The 27,054-nt window shown below is 42.4% G+C and overlaps 1 protein-coding gene across 1 annotated transcript; it reads left to right on the forward strand.

The window, feature by feature from the left end:
• LOC109888410 (CD81 antigen-like) lies at positions 1-26,254 on the forward strand. Its single transcript, XM_020479583.2, has 8 exons — positions 1-329; positions 12,631-12,745; positions 22,610-22,707; positions 22,825-22,899; positions 23,152-23,271; positions 23,427-23,525; positions 23,627-23,710; positions 23,836-26,254. Exons 1-8 carry the CDS (start codon positions 264-266, stop codon positions 23,896-23,898), a joined length of 720 nt encoding a protein of 239 aa, XP_020335172.1. The 5' UTR covers positions 1-263; the 3' UTR covers positions 23,899-26,254.
• The last annotated feature ends 800 nt before the right edge of the window (positions 26,255-27,054 follow it).

Consider the following 27,054-nt stretch of genomic DNA (forward strand, 5'->3'; position numbering starts at 1 on the left):
TCGATTTGTGCAAGGAGAGAGGCTTATTAAAAAAACTGCGGTGGGTCACGTGAAAGGATTGCGTATCCTACATATCTTGTTGGCGAGCAGTCGGAGTCTTTTCCACCTAGTTTTTAAGGGGCGGGTAGTATTTGGGTTTTGCCGTCGACCTCGACAAAAAGTCCAGTGGCAAAAAAAATCGGATTATTTTCATTCAAAAACCGCCTGGGCTTGTGTCTCTTGCCCGTCGCCTCACCACCGAAAGGGATCTGAATACTTCAACTATGGGAGTCGAAGGCTGCACTAAATGTATCAAATACATGCTTTTCTTCTTCAACTTCATCTTCTGGGTGAGACTTTTTTTCTTGTAATATAGACTTTTAACTGGCCAAGCATTTGGTTGTTTGTCTATAGGGGCAGTAACCTCCCCCTCTTCCTGCTAAAAATAGTTCGTGATTTATTTTGTCTTTTTTGTTGATGTTGTTGCCAAATAGGTATAATATCTGGGGAAAACCTCACCCAAATAGGCCTGCCGATTTTGTAGTCTTATTTATTTATTATATTTTTATTCAAATAAAATAAAAATAGCGGTTTTGTTTTTGAATAGACCTAGACTCGTAGCCTATGCTGCCATATGCCGATATGAGGTGCGTTCTTATTGCGAATAAGGGTAGAAGAGCAGCCATATTTTAGGGACCGCATCGGGAACAGACAGTCACGATATGTGAATATTCGAAATTATGTTGCTAACTAAAATAAGGATAGAAATAATAACCGAGTGCAGGGTATGATTGCCCGGAATATGACTGTGCAGGAACTAAGAACATAGGTTGTGGTCCGTTTTCGGTTACAGATCACATTTCAGGCGTTGTTTAGATTGGAATACCTCGATGTTGTCCCTCCGTAACCTCATACTTACACCCCTAATTTTCAGTAGTGTTTTTGCCACCAAAGAACTTGATTAAATTCTGCCATTTTTTGTTTGACTATAAGTGGCCCGTTAATCGTTGTGTAAATCCCCAGAAATGGCTTTGCCTCTGTGATTCATTGGGGAACTTTAATTGTGGATGACTCATTTGGATGGATGGAAACTTTGACAAAAAGACCACAAACGTTTATGCAAATTTTTGTTGGTGTAACATTTTCGTCAGAAGACATATTTTTTAACTAGGCAAGCCAGTTACAATAACGTCCTGGAAAAAGGCCTCCTGCTGGGACAGGGGCAGGGATTAAAAATACATGACAAAACGCACATCACAACAAGAGAGACAACGCTATATAAATAGAGACCTAAGACAACAACACAGCATGGCAGCAACACAACATGGTAGCAACACAAAACAGGGTACAAACATTATTGGGCACAGACAACAGCACAAAGGGCAAGAAGGTAGAGACAACAATACATCACACAAAGCAGCCACAACTGTCAGTAAGAGTGTTAATGATTTGAGTCTTTGAATGAAGCGATCCAGTTAAAACTGTCCAGTTTGAGTGTTTGTTGCAGGTCGTTCCATATTCTTCTGTCTTGAGATGTATATTTTTATTATAGGGATATGTTATTGATTGATGGTTAGGCAGAAGTATTCTTAAGAGCGTGTATAGAACCACAACAATCAGAAAGACATGTATTGGTAGACCTCCGGACTATTCTTGTAAACATATCCCCAAGGCTACTTTGGGTGACCCCAGATTAGGTGAGGACACTGCATGTGAGAAATCATTGACTGTGCCAAGACTAGAGGTCGACCAATTAATCGGAATGGCAGATTAATTAGGGCCAATTTCAAGTTTTCATAACAATCGGAAATCGGTATTTTTAGACACAGTTGGCCGATGTTTTTTTATTTTTATATATATAAAAAATTATTCACCTTTTATTTAGTCTTCATTTAACTAGGCAAGTCAGTTAAGAACACATTCTTATTTTCAATGACGGCCTAGGAACGGTGGGTTAACTGCCTCGTTCAGGGGCAGAACGACAGATTTTCACATTGAATCCCCGGAGCTGACAATCTTGCAACCTTACAGTTAACTAGTCCAACGCTCTAACCACCTGCCTCTCATTGCACTCCACGAGGAGCCTGCCTGTTACGCGAATGCAGTAAGAAGCCAAGGTAAGTTGCTAGCAAGCATTAAACTTATCTTATAAAAAACAACCAATGAATCATAATCACTAGTTAACTACACATGGTTGATGATATTACTAATTTATCTAGCGTGTCCTGCGTTGCATATAATCGATGCGGTGCTTATCGTTGTTCCAATGTGTACCTAACCATAAACATCAATGCCTTTTTTAAAATCAATACACAGAAGTATATATTTTTAAACCTGCATATTTAGCTAAAAGAAATCCAGGTTAGCAGGCAATATTAACCAGGTGAAATGGTGTCACTTCTCTTGTGTTCATTGCACACAGAGTCAGTGTATATGCAACACTTTGGGATGCCTAATTTGTGCGAATTTTATGTAACTATGACAGAACATTGAAGGTTGTGCAATGTAACAGGAATATTTAGAGGAATGGATGCCACCCCTTAGATAAAATACGGAACGGTTCCGTATTTCACTGAAAGAATAAATGTCTTGTTTTCGAGATGACAGTTTCCAGATTCGACCATATTAATGACCTAAGGCTCGTATTTCTGTGTGTTATTATGTTATAACTAAGTCTGATTTGATAGAGCAGTCTGACTGAGTGGTGGTAGGCAGCAGCAGGCTCGTAAGCATTCATTCAAACAGCACTTTCGTGCGTTTTGCCAGCAGCTCTTCGTTGTGCGTCAAGCATTGTGCTGTTTATTACTTCAAGCCTATCAACTCCTGAGATTAGGCTGGTGTAACCGATGTGAAATGGCTAACTAGTTAGCGGGGTGCGTGTTAATAGCGTTTCAAACGTCACTCGCTCTGAGACTTGGAGTGGTTGTTCCCTTTGCTCTGCATGGGTAACGCTGCTTCGAGGGTGGCTGTTGTCGTTGTGTTCCTGGTTCGAGCCCAGGGAGGAGCGAGGAGAGAGACGGAAGCTATACTGTTACACTGGCAGTACTAAAGTGCCTATAAAAACATCCAATAGTCAAGGGTTAATGAAATACAAATGGTATAGAGAGAAATAGTCCTATAATTCCTATAATAACTACAACCTAAAACTTCTTACCTGGGAATATTGAAGACTCATGTTAAAAGGAACCACCAGCTTATATATGTTCTGAGCAAGGAACTTAAACGTTAGCTTTCTTACATGGCACATATTGCACTTTTACTTTCTTCTCCAACACTTTGTTTTTGCATTATTTAAACCAAATTGAACATGTTTCATTATTTATTTGAGGCTAAAATGATTTTATTGATGTATTATATTAAGTTAAAATAAGTGTTCATTCAGTATTGTTGTAATTGTCATTATTACAAATAAATAAATAAAATCGGTAGATTAATCGGTATCGGCTTTTTTTGGATCCTCCAATAATCGGTTGGAAAATCATAATCGGTCGACATCTAGCCAAGACCCGCACTTGTGCATGTGGGTTGTAATGTGGGAGTGAAATTCATTGTGAGTCTTGGCTCAGTCATGAAGAAGGTTGGAAAGGATGAATTATAGTAGGGGCTGGGGTGTGGCATAGCAGTCATCTGTGGAGACTGAGAGATACTCATTTTACAATTCATGATTGCTTAAGTGGTTGCATGGATTGATGTGTCAGGTCTTTTGCTTGCTCAATGACCAAATCCATTAGACTGGACATGTATATCATCAACTCTCTGATCTCTCAAGGGTAATTAATCCCAAGACATTGTCATTGTAAATTAAATTTAAGGCATTTCCCCCAAAAATGTTGATTAGGGGTTGCTACCCTTGCCATTTTGCATATGTTGAACAGGTGGCTTCAAGAACAAGCTGGCAAAAAATACATCTCTATTTAATCTAATTACCTTTTAGTTTGAACACATCCTTTCACATTAAAACCTTTGAATCACTTTGTTCATTCCTGTAGATTGCCTTTTGAGCCGGGACAACAAGTCATTGAGATATATCAAATACAATTCTGATTTCAACAATGCCAGGGAATGTCCTCTTGTACACCCGCATTCCAAGGACAAGACTTATGGGTCTCTCAGAATATAAATCAGAGTAGAGTGGAAAGGGGCTGGTGGCTGACCCGTGGTTTACAGGATCTGCATTTGAGCCATTCCCACCACCAGCAGCAGCATGCCAAGCATTTTACAACCCCCTGCACACAAGGCATGTGGCAGAAATAGTCCTCTCACTAGACTGCAGTAAAAAGACCTGAGGTGCTAGGGCAGTAAGGTGGTATGTTATCTGGTCCCAGACAGATGGCAGCAGCTAGGCATGTAGTTCTGTAGTATCAGGATTAGAGGTCGACCGATTAATCGGAATGGCCAACTAATTAGGGCTGATTTTAAAAAAAGTTTTCATAACAATCGGAAATCGGTATTTTTGGGTGCCGATTTGCCAAAAGATTTTTGCTTGTTTTTTTATTTTTATATATACCTTTTATTTAACTAGGCAAGTCAGTTAAGAACACATTCTTATTTTCAATGACGGCCTAGGAACAGTGGGTTAACTGCCTCGTTCAGGGGCAGAACGACAGATTTTCACCATGTCAGCTCGGGGGATCCAATCTTGCAACCTTACAGTTAACTAGTCCAACGCAATAACGACCTGCCTCTCTCTCGTTGCACTCCACAAGGAGACTGCCTGTTACGCGATGGCTGTAAGCCAAGGTAAGTTGCTAGCTAGCATTAAACTTATAAAAAACAATCAATGATAATCACTAGTTAACTACACATGGTTGATGATATTACTAGATATTATCTAGCGTGTCCTGCGTTGCATATAATCTGACTGAGCATACAAGTATCTAAGTATCTGACTGAGCGATGGTAGGCAGAAGCAGGCGCGTAAACATTCATTCAAACAGCACTTTCCTGCATTTTTGCCAGGAGCTCTTCGTTGTGCGTCAAGCATTGCGCTGTTTATGACTTCAAGCCTATCAACTCCTGAGATGAAGCTCGTGTAACCGAAGTGAAATGGCTAGCTACTTAGCTTGTGCTAATAGCGTTTCAAACGTCACTCGCTCTGAGCCTTCTAGTAGTTGTTCCCCTTGCTCTGCATGGGTAACGCTGCTTCGATGGTGGCTGTTGTCGTTGTGTTGCTGGTTCGAGCCCAGGGAAGAGCGAGGAGAGGGACGGAAGCTATACTGTTACACTGGCAATACTAAAGTGCCTATAAGAACATCCAATTGTCAAAGGTTAATGAAATACAAATGGTATAGCGGGAAATAGTCCCATAATTCCTATAATAACTACAATCTAAAACTTCTTACCTGGGAATATTGAAGACTCATGCTAAAAGGAACCACCAGGTTTCATATGTTCTGAGCAAGGAAATTAAACGTTAGCTTTCTTACATGGCACATATTGCACTTTTACTTCTCCAACACTTTGTTTTTGCATTATTTAAACCAAAGTGAACATGTTTCATTATTTGCATGAGGCTAAATAGATTTTATTGATGTATTATATTAAGTTAAAATAAGTGTTCATTCAGTATTGTTGTAATTGTCATTATTACAAATACTTTTTTTTTTAAATCACCCGATTTAATCGGTAGTGGCTTTTTTGGTCCTCCAATAATCGGTATTGGTATCGGTGTTGATAAATCATAATCGGTCGACCTCTAATCAGGATACAGTTCTAATACAGCAAAGGGGAAACACAGTAGGGTTCTGGCACTGAGGTATACTATGTTGTGTTTGCGGTCATAGTACAGGAAGAACCTGAACTCGACTTCCTCACACAGATAAGTGACACATTTATCTCTCGAACTCTGAACATGCTGAAAATGCTCTTTCTCAGGCAAGAGTTGAGGGAAGTCAGATAAGCAGTTCATGATGTGTACTTGAAGATAGTAGCTGTTTTGGTGTATTGTTTTTCTGTGAATTTAACTTTTTAGCTAACATGGAAATGACATGATTAAGTTTATCTGATAGGGTTAATATTATGAAATGGTTGGATGGTCTCCCTGAGATTTTCAGAAGACTCACTTGCAAGTCACTTGGTTGGTTGGCCTCGTACCACTTTGATAATATTAATAATAATGGATTGGATTTGAATGCTCACAACTGTGTCGTATCTTTGTAATTTCTATAGTAACAATATTGTATAAACATTTTGTTATCTAATAATTATGTTAGTGGAATAGTGACTTGTCTGTGGTGACATCTTTTTTTGTAGCCTATAAAACCAACTCTAAGTAGATTGGGGCTTGATCAGTACATGGATGGGAGGAGGCAATGGAAAGAAGCACTGTACTTGGGATAGAACCATGAAATACTTTCCAAACTGTTTAACATCCTACAGTGGAATCTTGCCGCAGAAACCACACAGAGAATAAAACACAGTGGAATATCTCTGTTGCCCTCATAAGGCTTTGGTGTCCTGATAGGAAAAGGAGTCCAAAGTTCCCTTCTTCATTGAGACCCCCTGGCGTGGAAGCAAACTGACTGTGCACTGACACATGTTACCTCTGTTATTTTCTCCATGCAGCCACCTGTCTCTGCAGGTTGCTCGCAGGCCAGTCTGTTGGGAAGGCGAGGGAAAAGAGATGAGACCTGACTTATTGCGGGGGAGGGGTGGGGGGCTCATAGTGTGTCTACAGTGGATATCAGAGCGGCCCTTGCCCATACTGGGAACAGCAACAGCGAGGGAAGACTCCCAAAAGAGGAGGGTGACAATAGAGCTGCAGAGAACTGGCCTGCCTTCCCAGACACTGGACTTCATCCACTGCTCTTATTCATAGTTTTTCCATAGCAGCACCTAAGGAATGTTTTTACTTTATATATTATGGGACCATTAGGCCTCAATATAGAATTTGGAAATAAGTATGGACTCTTTCCATTTGTGAGAAAACAAAGTTAATAACAAGTTTATATTAAACATTGTACGATACAGTATCATATTAATTTAATATATGTACACTTAACTGTTTCTCGGGGTCTGTGTCTTTCTCAAGTACTAGATACAGTATATTCATGTCCAAATTACAAAAATCCCCAAAGAAATGACTGTGCAGACGTCTCTCTTGGCTGCTCCAGAATGCAACCGTTCAGGGGCCTCACCCTTTGGCAGGCTGCAGTGTTGATCTGGTTGCCAGGCAGCAGCGAGCCTCAGCGGTGGAATGAAGCTTTCTGAGGGAGATGTGGAGGAGAGAAGAGAAGAGAGGCTGGGTAGGGGAGGCTATTTTCAGGAATTAATTCAACCAGAGGGACCATGATTAATATACAGCTAACTTAGGTTAAGTCTTAACATATTCCTGCAGGGAAGATATGAGTTAGATATATTACATTTCACTAACCTAATAAACCTTTTGGAGTTAAGTCCAGTCAGAAATATTTTACCAACTGCAGGGCAGAGGTACAGTAGTGGTTTGTAGAGACCCTGACTCCAGGTACAAGGAAGCCTTAGTGAAAGCTCTCTTCATCTGAAGCATTACAGCCACCACCCCACTGTCAGACAAGGTGGGGTGGTGATCTCTTCCAGTGTTCTGTGTTGTTATGCAGCTGTTAACAGATGTGGCTGTGCTTTCTTATCATAAGGTAGGGCAGGGGGCTAACAGGACTCTGGGGGAGTGGGTGGGTGAGCAGGGCCTCCTTTGTCCTCCACTTGTCTGGACATTCCTTAGTCAGAGTTGTGCTGCCTGTGTTTGTTTGGGTTGCGGCAGAATCGGTAATGTGTAGATGAATTACCTAAGCACCAATGCTCCCCATCCTAATGGCAACCGTAAAGACCTGTCAACACCAATCCACTCTTGGTGTCCCCAGCTGCTATACGGCTGAATAGAATAAAACATTTATGCAGAAATTAATCTTTGAATAACGCCTCACTTTCCCCACTTCTTCTGTCCTCCTATTTTCAGCTCTTTGCAGTTTCTGGAGAGGCACTAGACAGGGGGCCAAGTAGTCCCCCATTCTCAGAGCCAAAATGGAGGCTATGGTAGAAAATGCTTTTCAATGTTCATCTAAATTCAGGGAGAAACCAGACACTGCTGAAATAGAAACCTGGGCTGTATAAAAGTTGTCAGTTTAGGTAAAGCATGGAGTAACAGGGATATTGTCACGGTGGGGGATTTTGCTAGAAGACCATTGAGGTACCCCAATTCGTCTCACTCAAGTTCTTATGTCACCCGGCTAACAGGTGACTCACAGGCCCGCCGGACTGGCCTGGTTATGTAGCCTGCCCTTTTATTCTGATATTAGCCTTTGTGGTGCCGTTAGGCGTGTTTCAGGATCTTAGATAATATCAATCAGACTTAGAGTACCTTTACCAGGCATCTTTAGTTCCCAAAGAGTAGACTCTTCAACTCTCCATTGCTCTTATAGGGTTCCCAAAGAGTAGACTCTTCACCCGCCGTTGCTCTATAGGGTTCCCAAAGAGTAGACTCTTCACCCTCCGTTGCTCTATAGGGTTCCCAAAGAGTAGACTCTTCACCCGCCGTTGCGCTTATAGGGTTCCCAAAGAGTAGACTCTTCACCAGCCGTTACTCTATAGGGTTCCCAAAGAGTAGACTCTTCACCCTCCGTTGCTCTTATAGGGTTCCCAAAGAGTAGACTCTTCACCCTCCGTTGCTCTTATAGGGTTCCCAAAGAGTAGACTCTTCACCCGCCGTTGCTCTTATAGGGTTCCCAAAGAGTAGACTCTTCACCCGCCGTTGCTCTATAGGGTTCCCAAAGAGTAGACTCTTCACCCTCCGTTGCTCTTATAGGGTTCCCAAAGAGTAGACTCTTCACCCGCCGTTGCTCTATAGGGTTCCCAAAGAGTAGACTCTTCACCAGCCGTTGCTCTTATAGGGTTCCCAAAGAGTAGACTCTTCACCCGCCGTTGCTCTATAGGGTTCCCAAAGAGTAGACTCTTCACCCGCCGTTGCTCTTATAGGGTTCCCAAAGAGTAGACTCTTCACCCGCCGTTGCTCTATAGGGTTCCCAAAGAGTAGACTCTTCACCAGCCGTTGCGCTTATAGGGTTCCCAAAGAGTAGACTCTTCACCAGCCGTTGCTCTTATAGGGTTCCCAAAGAGTAGACTCTTCACCCGCCGTTGCTCTATAGGGTTCCCAAAGAGTAGACTCTTCACCCGCCGTTGCTCTTATAGGGTTCCCAAAGAGTAGACTCTTCACCCGCCGTTGCTCTATAGGGTTCCCAAAGAGTAGACTCTTCACCAGCCGTTGCGCTTATAGGGTTCCCAATCACTCTAGTATCTAGACAAACGATTTACGATTTAATGCCTACACCCGTCGGTTAATACTGCTTGAATATTAATACAGAGGATACCTGTTGCAATAAAATGATTATTCTGTCCAAACCATCATATTGTCTTTAGTGTAGAAACTAGACTTGTTCCCCTAGAACGGGAGTGTCAGAGGCGTTCTCTCCCCTATGGTTTTGGGTCTAGTTTCTACTTTTTATTCACTGTTTGCAAGTCACACAGTTGTACACCTTACTACTATTAATGCCTTTATATATGTATTACAACAAGCAGTCCTCGTGCTGAATAAATCCACCTCCTAACCGTCAACCTTAGCGCACGTTGACCTGGTTGGTCCCCTAAGAGTATGTTCTTCCACTCACAATTTCTCCAGAGCGTTATCCAATCACTTAGTATCTGTTTCTCCTACTAGAAGTTTGTACTATGATTTACTGATTAGTGAAGAGAACGGTTCGAGACAAAACCCCTTATAACACCACTGTTGCTATTCACCCACCTCGGTTAGGAGGTGGATTTATTCAGCACGAGGAGTGTGGAGGGTAGTTGTCTCAGTATGTCTCGTTCAGAAGTCAAGAGATACAATTGTTCTAGAGTATGAAAGTCAGATATTACCTTTTAGGTTGATGATCGTTGAAGTATCACGAGCTGTCCGTCGGTGATAAGTCAAGTAGCACTATCATGCCCTCTTATTTATTTATTTATTTCACCTTTATTTAACCAGGTAGGCTAGTTGAGAACAAGTTCTCATTTGCAACTGCGACCTGGCCAAGATAAAGCATAGCAGTGTGAGCAGACAACAAAGAGTTACACATGGAGTAAACAATTAACAAGTCAATAACACAGTAGAAACCAAAGGGGGAGTCTATATACAATGTGTGCAAAAGGCATGAGGAGGTAGGCAAATAATTACAATTTTGCAGATTAACACTGGAGTGATGAATGATTAGATGGTCATGTACAGGTAGAGATATTGGTGTGCAAAAGAGCAGAAAAGTAAATAAATAAAAACAGTATGGGGATGAGGTAGGTGAAAAAGGGTGGGCTATTTACCAATAGACTATGTACAGCTGCAGCGATCGGTTAGCTCCTCAGATAGCTGATGTTTGAAGTTGGTGAGGGAGATAAAAGTCTCCAACTTCAGCGATTTTTGCAATTCGTTCCAGTCACAGGCAGCAGAGTACTGGAACGAAAGGCGGCCAAATGAGGTGTTGGCTTTAGGGATGATCAGTGAGATACACCTGCTGGAGCGCGTGCTACGGATGGGTGTTGCCATCGTGACCAGTGAGCTGAGATAAGGCGGAGCTTTACCTAGCATGGACTTGTAGATGACCTGGAGCCAGTGGGTCTGGCGACGAATATGTAGCGAGGGCCAGCCGACTAGAGCATACAAGTCGCAGTGGTGGGTGGTATAAGGTGCTTTAGTGACGAAACGGATGGCACTGTGATAGACTGCATCCAGTTTGCTGAGTAGAGTGTTGGAAGCCATTTTGTAGATGACATCGCCGAAGTCGAGGATCGGTAGGATAGTCAGTTTTACTAGGGTAAGCTTGGCGGCGTGAGTGAAGGAGGCTTTGTTGCGGAACAGAAAGCCGACTCTTGATTTGATTTTCGACTGGAGATGTTTGATATGAGTCTGGAAGGAGAGTTTGCAGTCTAGCCAGACACCTAGGTACTTATAGACGTCCACATATTCTAGGTCGGAACCATCCAGGGTGGTGATGCTAGTCGGGCATGCGGGTGCAGGCAGCGACCGGTTGAAAAGCATGCATTTGGTTTTACTAGCGTTTAAGAGCAGTTGGAGGCCACGGAAGGAGTGTTGTATGGCATTGAAGCTTGTTTGGAGGTTAGATAGCACAGTGTCCAAAGACGGGCCGAAGGTATATAGAATGGTGTCGTCTGCGTAGAGGTGGATCAGGGAATCGCCCGCAGCAAGAGCAACATCATTGATATACACAGAGAAAAGAGTCGGCCCGAGAATTGAACCCTGTGGCACCCCCATAGAGACTGCCAGAGGACCGGACAGCATGCCCTCCGATTTGACGCACTGAACTCTGTCTGCAAAGTAATTGGTGAACCAGGCAAGGCAGTCATCCGAAAAACCGAGGCTCCTGAGTCTGCCGATAAGAATATGGTGATTGACAGAGTCGAAAGCCTTGGCAAGGTCGATGAAGACGGCTGCACAGTACTGTCTTTTATCGATGGCGGTTATGATATCGTTGAGTACCTTGAGTGTGGCTGAGGTGCACCCATGACCGGCTCGGAAACCAGATTGCACAGCGGAGAAGGTGCGGTGGGATTCGAGATGGTCAGTGACCTGTTTGTTGACTTTGCTTTCGAAGACCTTAGGTAGGCAGGGCAGGATGGATATAGGTCTGTAACAGTTTGGGTCCAGGGTGTCTCCCCCTTTGAAGAGGGGGATGACTGCGGCAGCTTTCCAATCCTTGGGGATCTCAGACGATATGAAAGAGGTTGAACAGGCTGGTAATAGGGGTTGCGACAATGGTGGCAGATAGTTTCAGAAATAGAGGGTCCAGATTGTCAAGCCCAGCTGATTTGTACGGGTCCAGGTTTTGCAGCTCTTTCAGAACATCTGCTATCTGGATTTGGTTAAAGGAGAACCTGGAGAGGCTTGGGCGAGGAGCTGCGGGGGGGGCGGAGCTGTTGGCCGAGGTTGAAGTAGCCAGGCGGAAGGCATGGCCAGCCGTTGAGAAATGCTTATTGAAGTTTTCGATAATCATGGATTTATCAGTGGTGACCGTGTTACCTAGCCTCAGTGCAGTGGGCAGCTGGGAGGAGGTGCTCTTGTTCTCCATGGACTTCACGGTGTCCCAGAACTTTTTGGAGTTGGAGCTACAGGATGCAAACTTCTGCCTTAAGGAAGGCACTACTCTTTTCGGGGCCAGGTCGGCTTTAGCGCTGAGTCATATTCTAACCTTGTGGTGAGCTATTTCTGTAAAGGGTCAGTTTGACAGGTTACTGTGAAACATTACTAATGATAGATGCATCCTCGCATGCAAGGCCTCTCCTCAGGTCAGCTCTCCGGCCCCCACTCAAGATGCGGAACCGGTGGTGATGGTGTGTGCTGGTCCAGTGAAGGTGTCGTCCTCAGAGCCCCTTTTTGTGCTACCGCATCAATATCACCATTGACTCCTACATTGGCAGGGAGATTAGGCAGAGACACTGTTGCTTTGGAGAAGAGGGTGGTGGAAGTGACGATGTTCAGTCTGCAAAGAACATGAACAACACTGAAGTTCTATTTGCTACACTTAACAAAATAAGGCTTCAAAGTTAATTATGCAAGGTCAATTAATGTTGGTTCTTCTATGTGAGTGCATGTGTCTATTCCAATTTTCTCATTCCCTCTCTTCTGTCCAGCTCGCAGGAGGTGTGGTCCTGGGCGTGGCTCTGTGGCTTCGACATGACGGCCACACCAGCAGCCTGCTAGAGTTGAAGTTTGACGGCCAACAAGCACCAACCACCTTCTTAAACAGTAAGTACTTTAACTCTCCCTCCTTGTCGTCAGACTATACTGTACCATGCATTTAACATGGTGAATATGTGTGCTATAAACATGGTGTTGTGAGCTGGGTTCTCTCTATTTGACACCTGGTCCATTGGGTCGTTGTACTCCCCTGGAGTGCTAAGGGACAAGGTCAAGCAGAACAAACAGTACCCCAATGCTCCACTGATCCCTCAGTGTTTTCTAAATGGCAGGTTCCACTTCTCTACCAGTATGGCCAAAGTGATCAAACGTAATGGGAGTTCCTTTAGGGTTACTTAAGTCATTTATTTAAATGATTCAAAATGGGAAATTCATTTGATTTCTGTCAATCAGGGTTGTGGGTTCATTTGGAAAAATGAATGCCATCAGTGAGGAATTGTAAATTCCCTCAGTTAACCTTTTTATGAAGGGGTTTACAGAATGATAGGTCTCCAGTGTTATCAGGAAGTATGTAGCCTAAGTTGCTTAGATGTTGAGCAAGAAACATGTTTTTCCAGAGAGCAGTGCAATGTTTATCCAATATTTTTGTTTAGACAACTACTACCCACACATATAGAATAAGACTTGTGTATCTACCAAACATTTACAGGTGTAGTACCCTAAGGTATTTTGGGAGTTTTGTTTAGTACAAGTACTGCGACAGTAGTATTGGGTTTATACCTCACAATTCACTGAATAATATCGTTCTTGTGGCAGTCCACTATGTGTGTATTCTGGACTGAGGTTGCCAGGGATTTTCCCATTGCACTAAAAAGGGAGATCCCGTCTGGTATTATTCTTAGTTAGCAGCTGGGTGTTATGGGCTATGTTCTATAGCTGAGGTCTTTATTTCTGTCTGAAAGAAGACCAACAGCACCCTAAGCAAGGGTCGCAGCACTCTAACCCTGAATGTGTTGCAAAAGTGTCACAACAGACCAGCCAAATAAAACATTCTCTGTCATCACCACATCCTCCGTTAAGTCATTACCCATGTAACAGTATGGGTGGAATTCAAATAGAAGAAGCCATAGCAGTGTTTATGCATTATCTCTGTTGAGAAACTGTTGCTGAGTGCACACACACATTTCTTATTCTGAAAACTGTAAACATCATTTTTATGTTGTCATTTTCCTAGCCTACATTAAGGCCTTGACATGTTTTAGAGGCTTGGAAAATTCTCCAGAGAGGATCAACTGTCTGTTTTTCTGACCATGACAATGATTCCACACACCAAGTGGATCAGGTTTTCAGTTTCACTATTATGTCCACTTTGATATTCTCCTGTCTCACCCCCCACTACTCCTCGTCTCTCACTAGGCCTCTCTCTCTGGGTCCTCTTCTCTCCCTGTTCTTAAAGGGATATTGGCATAATGCTGACCATGATTATATTTCAGACCTAATGGAAATCTCGTGGCTCTTAGAAACCAAGTTCTGTAAGAGGCATTTGTTAAATAGCAACAGGAAAGGGAGTAATTGATTGTTGTCATCACATCTTCTCTTTCTTAAGGTTACAACATTAAAATCATTCAAAGCGCTTTTCTAAGTAATTTTTGTGAGTAAGACAATGATAAACACAGCCTTGTGTCGAGTTTGTGCATTTTACACAAGGTTAATTGTTGTTTTATAAGAGACAAAAGCTCTCCATTTTATTACTGTGGTCATTCGCCTGTCATGATTAACCAGACGTTATTAACATAGATATCAGCCTACTAACATCCATCTTACTCAAGTGATATCTAACTGTATAATGCATGACATTATAATCATCTACAATATTGTACATTCCCAGTCATTACAAGGCATAGCTTCAAATGTAAGACAAACTTCAAATCTTTGAATGCGACTGTCTCAACAATTAAGCAATTCCGGCAAAGTGAAGACTCATTAAGATATCCTGAAATGGTCTATTAGAGGAACGCATTACCCCACTCACTTTGTGCATGAATTTGAAAGTGTTTATTGTATTCTTCTTGTAGTACAAAATTGCTAGTGGAAGGGACACTAGTAGGTCGCTCATATGTATTATCAGCTTCCATTTTGTGTGTTTCGTTAGGTCGGAGACTGTATGTGTCCCAAATGGCACCATACTCCCTATATAGTGCACTACTTTTGGTCAGGGCCCATAAGTAATGCAATATGAAAGGAATAGGATGCCATTTGGGACATAGTTGGAATAGAAGGGATGGTGATGGGAAATTCCACTGTAATGGCCTGGGCAGGCCTTGACCCATGACCTCATGGGGCTCCATGGACACAGCCCCCTTTGTCCCAGCTCAGTGGGTTGCCATTGATGACTGGGGACAACTGAAGGGGTTGCACAGCCAAGATAGCGATACCTGCTATGGCAAGGGTGGGCAAACTTTTAGTCTCGAGGGCCACATCGGGACTTTGTAATTAAAGAGGGCCGTACATAATCGATTTAAAAATATATATATATATTTCTTATATTCTTATATTTTTTGTTTGTCAAAATTAATTTGGGGGCCAGAAAGCCGACAGTTATTTTAAAATGTATAGGCCTATTATAATTTCTACACATACTTTCTATCTAGTTTTAGACATCCAACAGTGGCCTGATTGAATGGGCTATAGTTTGTCCACCTCTGTGCAAGGGGATATCATAAGGCTATTGATCTGCTTTGTGAGAGTAGCAGTAGGAAGTACTGCAGCCTTGCTACTGTACAACTGCATCTCAGCTCACTGGTCACCATAGCAGCAACCACCCGTAGCACACGCTCCAGCAGGTATATCTCACCGGTCACCCCCAAAGCAAATTCTTCCTTCGGCCATCTCTCCTTCCAGTTCTCTGCTGCCAATGACTGGAACGAACTGCAAAAATCACTGAAGCTGGAGACTCATATCTCCCTCACTAGCTTTAAGCACCAGCTGTCAGAGCAGCTCACAGATCACGGCACCTGTACATAGCCCATCTGTAAATAGCCCATCCAATCTACCTCATCCCCATACTGTATTTATTTATCTTGCTCCTATGCACCCCAGTATCTCTACTTGCACATTCATCAAATCTTGGTATTGGACATATACTGTAAAAAATGTATACTTTGGAAAATAAGCAAGTAAGGACACAATTTCATCATGCTTGTCATAGCTTGATAATTGGTGATATTGTATCGATGTTGATTCATTGGATCTTTTGAAATAGTAGCTCTGTGTTCTAAAAGCAACTTTCCCAGCTAGAGATTGTGAAAGTTAAGGATAAGTGTACTTGCTTATTGCTCCAGTGGTCTGTCAGTGAGTACAGATCCAGTGTATGATGTTTGAACAATTCTGGTCCAAAGTGTAAATGTTTTGAGACTAAGTCTGGTTATGTTCAGATGGAACTGGGCACCTCACCACAACACAGTACTGTATTGCAGAGAGCAAGAACCTTTGTGGTGTGCACAGGAAGTTAGACACCCAGCCTCACAGGAAAAGACAAACATATAGGCCTTTGACCTATAACCACATTTTCAACACAACCCACATTACCTTACATTACGCAATCAACCCATATTGAGGGACAGAGAACGAGAGCAGATCTCAAATTAAAATAAGTGTGATTAAATGTTACATTAACTACAACAACAACAAAAACACACTGAAATGTAATGTAACTTTGTCAGGACTTGGGTGGTACTCAGGTTCCTCTCGTGCCTTGTGAGGTTGGACAGAGGAGAGCGGTAAGAGGGTAATTCTACTGGTCCATTAAACACTCAGTGGGAGAAAACACACAGTACTATGTCTACTTTTCTGTTGATAGATTCCAGTAAAAGCCCACCCGTGAGGGGAGAAGATGCCAGAAGATGCTTATTAACGCCACCCCTGCCCCAGGAGTCTAAATTTGCACTCCTGCTCATACCTCTCGCTACCACTTCCTCTAGATAATGTCCTTTAAGTAGAGATATTATTTAACAGTAATGGAGCCTGGATGGTTTATGTAACACTGAACTGCTTCCAGAGTCTGGACTCTGCATGTCTTAAAAAGCTGGTGTTCCACTATATGACCCCCAGATGCACTCCTCTGTCATGTTCAGCTCTAGTGTGGCATCACTCACACTTCACTGTCCGATACTGTGTAGTTGGCTGTGGTTGTATGACTACGTTGAGGTTACTAACATCAGCAAGGGATTTGTCCTGCTACTCAGGGGGTCAAACTTGTCGCCCTTTTGTATACTCCACATGAAATTCCTTCTTTGTGCGGTGAACTTCCTTCATAAACGTCCTCTCTCTGACCTCAACTTTCACTAGCTGCAACGTTCAAAATCTGCATTCAGAATTGGCTTCATGAATCATCTTCCTTGTTATGTCATTCATTTTTATCATTTGTGAATTCAGGTCAGAAGGGTAAACAGATATCGCAATAAAGAAGGAGGTCAAATGGAGGGGGAAGTGAACTTGCAATAGAAGAAACTACAGCCATTTAGCCTTGATGCACAATGTCCATGCAGATCTAATAAACAGTAGCCAACTGGAGCACAATCCATCCTCAGGGGATTTCCAATGATGTTGTGGATGTTTTCAGGGCATTATTTTGACATGTATTCTCTCCAGCCACTTCAAAAATGATTAAGATAAACCAAGAGACTGTGGTTGTTTTTCAGCAACTGGGTTTGTATGTCCTTCAACAATTTACTCGCTTGTTTGAAACATGCAAAAACAAATAGGAGTAATAATCACAGCCTGCCCATTACATAAAGTATTTTTCTCTTCAGAGCATGGTCCTTGTTGCTTTTCTTTTTAAATGAAAGGCTACAATTCCTCACCAGTCTCCTCCCTCATACTGCCCCACCCTCTTCTTGAGAAAGTTTCCCCTCTAGCCCGTTGTCTCCTCCCTCATACTGCCCCACCCTCTTCTTGAGAAAGTTTCCCCTCTAGCCCGTTGTCTCCTCCCTCATACTGCCCCACCCTCTTCTTGAGAAAGTTTCCCCTCTAGCCCGTTGTCTCCTCCCTCATACTGCCCCACCCTCTTCTTGAGAAAGTTTCCCCTCTAGCCCGTTGTCTCCTCCCTCATACTGCCCCACCCTCTTCTTGAGAAAGTTTCCCCTCTAGCCCGTTACTTTCCACTGAAGTTCAGCTTTGTCCCCATCTGTTTGTGTTTAACATCTGTGTTGCACTCTCAACTTCCTCCTCTTCAGCTCTGTCTACCTCCCTCTGTCCTCCTTTCTTTTCTCTTTGTTTTGTCTCTCCACCTCCCTACCACTCTCTATCATCTCAATCCTCTTGTTTTTATCTTGCTCTGTCCATCTTAGAGGTCGACCGATTAATCGGAATGGCCGATTTAATTAGGGCCTATTTCAAGTTTTCATAACAATCGTAAATCGTTACTTTTGGGCGCCGATTTGCCAAATTCTCTTTTTTTTTAACGCCTTTATTTAACTAGGCAAGTCAGTTAAGAACACATTCTTATTTTCAATGACGGCCTAGGAACGGTGGGTTAACTGCCTTGTTCAGGGGCAGAACGACAGATTTTCCCCTTGTCAGCTCGGGGGATCCAATCTTGCAACCTTATAGTTAACATGTCCAACGCAATAACGACATGCCTCTCTCGTTGCACTCCACAAGGAGACTGCCTGTTAGGCGAATGCAGTAAGCCAAGGTAAGTTGATGGCTAGCATTAAATTTCTTATAAAAAACAATCAATCATAATCACTAGTTAACTACATATGGTTGATTATATTAGTAGATATTATCTAGCGTGTCCTGCGTTGCATATAATCTGACTGAGCATAGAAGTATCTAGGTATTTGACTGAGCGGTGGTAGGCAGAAGCAGGCGCGTAAACATTCATTCAAACAGCACTTCCGTGCATTTTGCCCACAGCTCTTCATTGTGCGTCAAGCATTGCGCTGTTTGACTTAAAGCCTATCAACTCCCGAGATAAGGCTCGTGTAACCGAAGTGAAATGGCTAGCTAGTTAGCGCGCGCTAATTGTCGTTGTGTTTCTGGTTCGAGCCCAGGGAGGAGCGAGGAGCGAGGAGAGGGACGGAAGCGATACTGTTACACTGGCAATACTAAAGTGCCTATAAGAACATGCAATAGTCAAAGGTTAATGAAATACAAATGGTATAGAGGGAAATAGTCATATAATTCCTATAATAACTACAACCTTACCTGGGAATATTGAAGACTCATGTTAAAAGGAACCACCAGCTTTCATATGTTCTCTTATTCTGAGCAAGGAACTGAAACATTAGCTTTCTTACATAGCACATATTGCACTTTTACTTTCTTCTCCAACACTTTGTTTTTGCATTATTTAAACCAAATTGAAAGTTTCATTATTTATTTGAGGCTAAATAGATTTTATTGATGTATTATATTAAGTTAAAATAAGTGTTCATTCAGTATTGTTGTAATTGTCATTATTACAAATAAAAATACAAATAAATGGCTGATTTAATCGGTATCGGCTTTTTGGTACTCCAATAATCGGTATCGGTGTTGAAAAATCATAATCGGTCGACCTCTAGTCCATCTCTCTCTTTCTCTTTTCGCTCATGCCTATACCTTCTCTTCCTGTGATAGGCCCCACGCAGCACATCTGGACACTCTAGCACTGTGGTGTGGAGAACCTGATGTCATAGACTGCACTGGTTCCAGAGCTGGTGTTGGACCTCTGTTTCCTCTCACTCAAGGGTCTTTCCTCTGGCTCGGAGCCAGCTGCTTGCCCAGAGATTTAATGAGACTAACGGCTGCAATAGCTTTCACAGGCGTGCACACACGCATGCACATGGACACTTTCTGGAGAGTACTATACTATCCAGTACCACGGTGCTGTATCAGTTTTCATGTGCACAGGCTGGTACAGCCTCTACATGTTATTCCGCAGCCAAAGACTCATTCAAATAGTGACATAAGCAGTGACTTTTCGTTTTGTACGAGGTAGCGGAGCTCACGTCACACCTGTACCTTTTTATAACTTTAGAATGTAGTCTGTGGCATATTGAATTTAAACTTAACACAATTATCGGTAACTAGCCTATATAGTGTACATTGTGTTTATTACACGCAAAGAAAGTGTATCCTCCAGAGGGACCGATTTTAATAGTTTGAATAAAACAAGAACTGAAACACATTGAGGTCAGGAGTCAACCTTTTTCTAGATGACCTGGGTGTGGTCAGCACTTCTCCCTCTGTTTGTCATATCATTTCCATACAAGCAATGGCCAGTGAAAACTCAGTGGAAATCCATTGTACTGTATATCCTTGGTCATGCACCCAAGAACAATATGTGTTTCAAATAAACATAAAATCCATTTGAAGCATTGTGTATTATTTCTCTCTACCTGAAGGATTTAACACATACAGTACTTGACGTAGTGCAGTTTTCAGAATATTCTTTCGTGCCTATAATAATCGAACTAGTCAATTGATATGAACAAAAGGCAAATAGTGAATAGTATCCTTAGAATGGGCCCCGGGTCTCTTCAGGGCACTACACTCTTAGAAAAAAGGGTTCTTCGGCCATCCCTACAGGAGAACCTGTTTTGGCCTGTTTTGGCTCCAGGTAAAACCCTTTTGGGTTCCATGTAGAACCCTTTTCCACAGATGGGGTTCTTCAAAGGGTTCCACTATGGAGTCAGCCAAAGAACCCTTTTAGTTTCTAGATAGCACCTTTTTGTCTGAGAGTGTTGGTCACCATTCATCCACTGTTAGTGAGGTCAGAGTAGGTCACATCAGGGGCTCTGATGTTTGGAACCTCTTGATTAATCAACCAGAAGAAAGACTATTTACCTCAGACCAAAGCCTACACTATTTCACCATATTTGTGTAATTACACATTATTTGTGTTTTAACATTTACATTTTTTGGTAATAATAAAAACATCTAGTTTGGTTGAAATGCCCTTTTCTTCCCAATGGAAAGACTGTGTAGGCTCTGTTCACTCTTCCCTCTAATTTAGTGGTATCCAATTATGTCTTATGGTAGCAACCATGTTCTCACTAGTACACAAGTGGGTAGGACGGATGACTCAAACTCTGGTCATATGAAATCTAGAGAGGTACCATGTGTCATCAGTGCCACCGCTTGCCACAAGAAGAAAAAACATGTTTTTGATGCTTACCACAGGAAGCACCTTGGTCACAAAGACAAAAATGTTGAGTTTCCTCTGAGGCTGTTTGGAATACCCAACTGAGGCCTCCAAACTAGTCGGCTGGTTTTAGCCAACCAGTTTACTCTCAGAGCAACATTTTTAGAACTTGTATATAGATGAAAGGAAATACATTGTTGATAATGCATAGATTGGTCAAATGCATGAACGGATGGATATAGCTCAAACAAGTGGTAAAGAAAAGGGAAAGAGAGAGAAGGGTGTGATACTGCATCGACCCACTGCTAAACATGCCGGTCACGCCCCTGTTTTGTTCTGATGATGTCATGGTAAGGGATGGCTGAGCAGCGCTCGTAAAAAGCTCCCCATCCGTGATTCAATTCCCCCCGCCGCACAGCCACAATCAAGGAAATTGAAGGAGCACTTGGTCAGCCTCCATGCCATCGATTTTTAAATGAGCCAGGCGAGCAGGCAGGAGAGAGGCGCTGTCCTGGCCGTCTTTGTCCCTTCACTGGAATATGAGGGGATGGGAGAGGATGAGAATCCAATAAGCTTTGCGATTACAAAAAAAACATGAACCCAAATCGTGACCGGGCCCCTCCCTGTATCTATCAAGGACAGAGTAGAGGGATGGGATAGCAGTGTATTCTGTGGGGCGTGGGTAGAGGTCTTAAGGATGATGGGTGGGGAGAGGGAGAGATCATAGGAGACAGTGGCATACAGCACCCCTACTTAAAGCCCAGTATAGAGTTTCGAGCAAGGATGTGTTTTTCCCCAAGTTGGTTTATCAAAATTGGTACTGTAATACTTTGCAAAAAGCCCCCATGAACTGAATTTATCTGAGAAAGATAGGGGACAAGAAAGAGAAGAGGCCTCTAAAACTAAAGCACAACAAAATTACTTTCTTGAGCTAAAAATGAACATATTGTCTGTGGTTAGTCAGTCATTTCTACCCCTGTCTGCATTCACTGTTCAGACGATAAATGGGTGCCACACAGCTCACCTCACACCAGCCCTATCTTCTCGGGCGTACTATCCCCGCAAAACTTCAGGGCTGTCGTCGTGGAAACAGAACTGAACAATAATGTTACGTGCCTCGGGAAGTGGTGGCTCAGGCAACTGTTGCTCTGGACCACATACTAAAGTTTAATGATGAGGTCACAGGAAGTGTATAATATCACCTAAACGCCCCAATTGACATTCAGTGCGAGACCATAGGCATTAAATGCATAGTGGGACAATTTCTAAGCGCAGGTTTTATGATTGAATTTATGGGTAAAATCAGTCCAGCACACCAAGGTCAGTAGAGCTACCCTGGGTTTCCATGGTTACCATGCTAGCCCTGTCTGAGCATCTGATGGATGAACACAAGGCATGATGGGAGGGGCTGATGAAATCTGACCACACTAAGGAGCTGTAAAAACAAAACATGCACAGCCTGGCGAGAGACGACTTTGATATATTATAAACCTTTCAACTGAAAACAAAATATCCTTCCCCACTCCTGCATTCTCTTCAATTCTTATGCCATATGTTCTTCATAAGAATAACATTTATCTACAATGTTTGGATGCGTCTTGACATGACATGAATGCTTATTGCATTGGATTGAGAGCCAAGCACCTTGTGTAAATTGTGTAAAGTTTCCATATTTAGGCAGAATTAAAACATGCTAAATAAATAACACCAACTCATGCCACCTGGTGATGGTTAAGATGACTGCACTTATCAAAAAGGAGTAAACACACTAGCAATGTTCTGTAGAATATTGACTATTGACCAAGTTGTCTTTGTTTATTCTCTCTTCCTATCTATTTTAGGTGTTCACATCCTGATCGCTGTTGGTGCAGTGATGATGGTTGTCGGGTTCCTCGGCTGCTATGGTGCCATTCAGGAGTCTCAGTGTCTTCTTGGAACAGTGAGTCATACAGACAGAACACCATGCAGCAAAGAGTCACTTGTATGTGGTCTAGCCAGCCCATTCCCGGCTATCTCCTAAATTGTCCACTGAATGAATGGCTGTGTTTTCCTCCAGTTCTTTGCCTGCTTGGTGATCCTGTTCGCTTGTGAGGTGGCAGCTGGAATCTTTGGATTCATGCACAAAGATTCGGTGAGGACACATACTAATTCTGATCTTACACACAGAAACACATTGCACACACACAAAAACAAAATGTATATTGAAACACAGCGTAGCATACAGTACTACATGATAGTTAAAAGCCATTGATGATGTCATAGTGTGGCTCTAATGTGATCATGACAAAGTAACTGAGGGCGGAATAACTACATTCAGTTATTCCTTCAGCGTTCCATATCTGTCATAACCTGACCAGACACATCCTGTCCTTTTTGGTTGTAGATTTCCAAAGAGCTGATTACCTTCTATGACAATGTGTACGACAACTCTGTAGCAACCACTTTAACAGACCAGGACAAGAAACAGGCTGCAGCTGCTGTGCTGAAGGCCTTCCATGAGACGGTAAGTCAAGCTCATACTTAAACTAAAAGCATAACTGTCCAAAACTCTCTTGTATGCTGATTTTTAAACACACAAAGTGAATCTCATAGCAACATCCAAACACAGACACACATCTCACTAATAAAGCTCCACTAACACGTGCCTTTTTCTTTTAGTTGGAATGCTGTGGTAGGGGCATCAGCAAACCGTTCACTACATTAATCACCCAAGGTTTAACGGACATCTGCCCCAAGTCAGTCTCCGCCTCCACTACAGTAAGTACTCTTATGTCCAACTATGAGGACAGAATGTTGGTTATATAGTGCATACGCCACAAAATACAATTTAGACTCAAATGTGTTATTTTGTTTGACAGGACTGTCATGGAAAAATCAGGGAGCTCTTTAACGAGAAGGTTTACCTGATTGGCATCGCTGCCCTGATAGTTGCTATTATTATGGTGAGTATTATGAAAGAGATGATGTAGCTTGTGTGGAAGTGTAGCTCATACAAGATAAGGGATCCTTGGCATCTCTATGAAGAGACCCATAATGCCCCTCTCATTTCTTTGTTCTCTCCTGTCAGATCTTTGAGATGACCTTTAGTATGGTCCTGTGCTGTGGGATCCGCAACAGCCCGGTGTACTAAAATCCAGAGGAAAGAAGCAAGAGCTAGTGACCTCTGGAGATACTAGCCAATGACTGAAGGAAAATATTTATCTTCCTTTTTTGTTTTTATAGTCTGTCACTTCCTCAAATAGTTGCTTGCCAATTTTGCCAGTTGTACAAGATCAAAAATGAATCTTCTCACACAGTTTTTGATAATGCAGTACCAACTATTCTTGTCTGTCACCTATCGCTGTTCAGTATTTTGACTAATGTTAGTCTGTACAAAATGTTGAGGTTTACATTGGCATGGTATTTAAACACACACACACAAGGAATTATCTTGTTTTAATTGTAAAGTATTGCTACTTTGCTGGAGGAGTCCAAAACATTGTACTCTGTTGGTTTATCAATCTTTTTTCAAATGTATATGTATAAACTGTATATATTTGCAGTGCTTTATGACTGGCAAGCATGGGTAATGTATTGGATCCCTTCTCCCCACAAGTTTCTGCACTCACTGCTTGTCTGCCTGAGTTTTCTCCATAGACAACAACCACTAAGAAACAGTGAATGGATACTATTGATTTGTCTGTTCCATCTAAAACGAAGATAATAGAGGTGATAGTTTCCCCTGTGCTTTTATAACACCTACCAATCCAAGCCATAAAGAGACCCCATGCCTCCGAGCCTTATGAGTGGAATGTCCCATCCTCCCCAACAACACCTTGTTCCTGTAAAACTACATTGAATGTCCTGTCCTTAACCTATTGCTGTGTACTATGCATACCTACAGAAGCCTCACCTCCTAGGCTGGCGCAGCGGACAAACGCAGTGCTGAGGCGCCACTACAGCATGGGGTTTGATCCCAGACACAACTGGCCGTGACCGGGAGCCCAATACAATGGCGCGCAATTGGCCCAGTGCCGTCTGGGGTAGGGGAAGATTTGGCTGGGGGGGCTTTCCTTGGCTCATCTTGCTATAGCTACTCCTTGTGACAGGTCTGGACGCCTGTAAGCTGACTCCAATCATCAGTTGAACAGTATTTCCTCTGACACATTGGTGCAGCTGACATCTGGGTTAAGAGAGCAGTGTAATAAGAAGTAGGCTGGTCATGTTTCGGAGGATGCATGACTCAACCTTCACATCTCCCGAGCCCGTTGCAGAGATGAACCAAGGGACCTAATACGGGGTAAAAAAAAAATACGCTGGACCTGGTTAGTACTTGGTCGGAAACCGCCTGGGAATACCAGGTGCCATAAACGCAAAAAAATATTTAAGAAAAATAAAAAAAAGCCACCTTCAGCCATTCATACAAATCTAGTTTATTTTCAAATAATCATTTTTATGCCTGCTTGTTATACTGACAGTCAAACATCTTATTATGCTGGGACATGCCGGACAATGTTGTATCTGTGCTGTATGATGATACTGTATAATACCACTGACCATGCAGTTGTGAGAGGTTGTGTTTGTGTGTCAGGAAGTCAAATACTGGCCATGTCAACAAGTCAAGTCCACGACCAACCCACCATTAAGGGCAGACCTGTTGTGATGCTTCATGGTATTCCATTGCTATGGTTCCAAAGCCAGGGGGAGCTCTTGTCATACATTCTTGCTCCACTTTGACTTTGGTTGCCTGCTCAACTGCAAAGCACTTCTTACTGGTTCCATTTCGATCTTCAGCTTCCCCATTTCGATCTTCAGAGTTCACAGATTTGAATCTGATCCATTAGAGGGCGAGGTGGAGCTATCACCCTATTATCTACACCCATCCAGTCCTTTCAGATCTGTTAACACGGAAGGGGTATGGGCCTAGGGACTGAAATGGAACCAGGCCCTTAACATTCACCTATATACACACATAAGCACTTAAACACTCACACATACTCACTCCATCATTTGTGTAGTCCTACATAATAGACTGTATGGCTTTCTAAGCCAACCAAAACCTTGTCTTGTTAACACATAATGCCTATGCTGATATATGGTTAAGTGTCTTGTATCATGTACAGCTATATATTATTGTACTAATGACCATGTAAAGACAATGTAGCTATGCCTTTCATTGTGATATTTTGTCTGGTACGTTGTCAAAAGACAAATGGGTGTCGGCTTCAGTGGCAGTGTGCTGGACTGAGAAATCAGTTGAATTACTAAAGGTTGGGAAGATTAGCAACATGGCTGTATATGCTGTACAACACAAAGGTGAAAGAACAATGCCAGCAAAAGAGTGTCTCTCTTTAGTATCTATGTCACTGCCCTACTGTAAAAACACTACACAATGTAGTGACTGAGACTCAATAGCCCACTGCCACTCAAATCTGTGCCCTTTCTCCTGTTTTAGATTTTGGTTTTGTTGCCCAAGTATTAAGGGATTAAATGTATTTTACAAGTAATGCATGATGTCCATTACTTTATTTTTATTCTCTATTCATTGTTGGTATAAGGAATAACCTGTAGTTTTCACATCTTGTATAGTACATGAGTTGTTAAAGTCCTTAACATATCCTTGACAGGTAGGCGTTATGTGGCAGTGTTTTCTATTCTAGGCTAGAGAACCAGGCTCGTCTTTCTTCACCCTAATTCAATAAAAATACATTTCCTGGTTACCTAATTACAGTGGGGCAAAATAGTATTTAGTCAGCCACCAATTGTGCAAGTTCTCCCACTTAAAAAGATGAGGCCTGTAATTGTCATCATAGGTACACTTCAACTATGACAGACAAAATGAGGAAAAAAAATATCCAGAAAATCACATTGTAGGATTTTTAATGAATGTATTTGCAAATCAGTATTTTCAATAACAAAAGTTTATCTCAATCCTTTGTTGGCAATGACAGAGGTCAAACATTTTCTGAAGTCTTCAAGGTTTTCACACACTGTTGCTGGTATTTTGGCCCATTCCTCCATGCAGATCTCCTCTAGAGCAGTGATGTTTTGGGGCTGTTGCTGGGCAACACAGACTTTCAACTCCCTCCAAAGATTTTCTATGGGGTTGAGATCTGGAGACTGGCTAGGCCACTCCAGGACATTGAAATATTTCTTACAAAGCCACTCCTTCGTTGCCCGGGTGGTGTGTTTGGGATCATTGTCATGCTGAAAGACCCTGCCACGTTTTATCTTCAATGCCCTTGCTGATGGAAGGAGGTTTTCACTCAAAATCTTACGATACATGGTCCCATTCATTCTTTCCTTT

The sequence above is a fragment of the Oncorhynchus kisutch genome, linkage group LG3, assembly GCF_002021735.2.
Source record: "Oncorhynchus kisutch isolate 150728-3 linkage group LG3, Okis_V2, whole genome shotgun sequence".
NCBI lineage: Eukaryota > Metazoa > Chordata > Actinopteri > Salmoniformes > Salmonidae > Oncorhynchus > Oncorhynchus kisutch.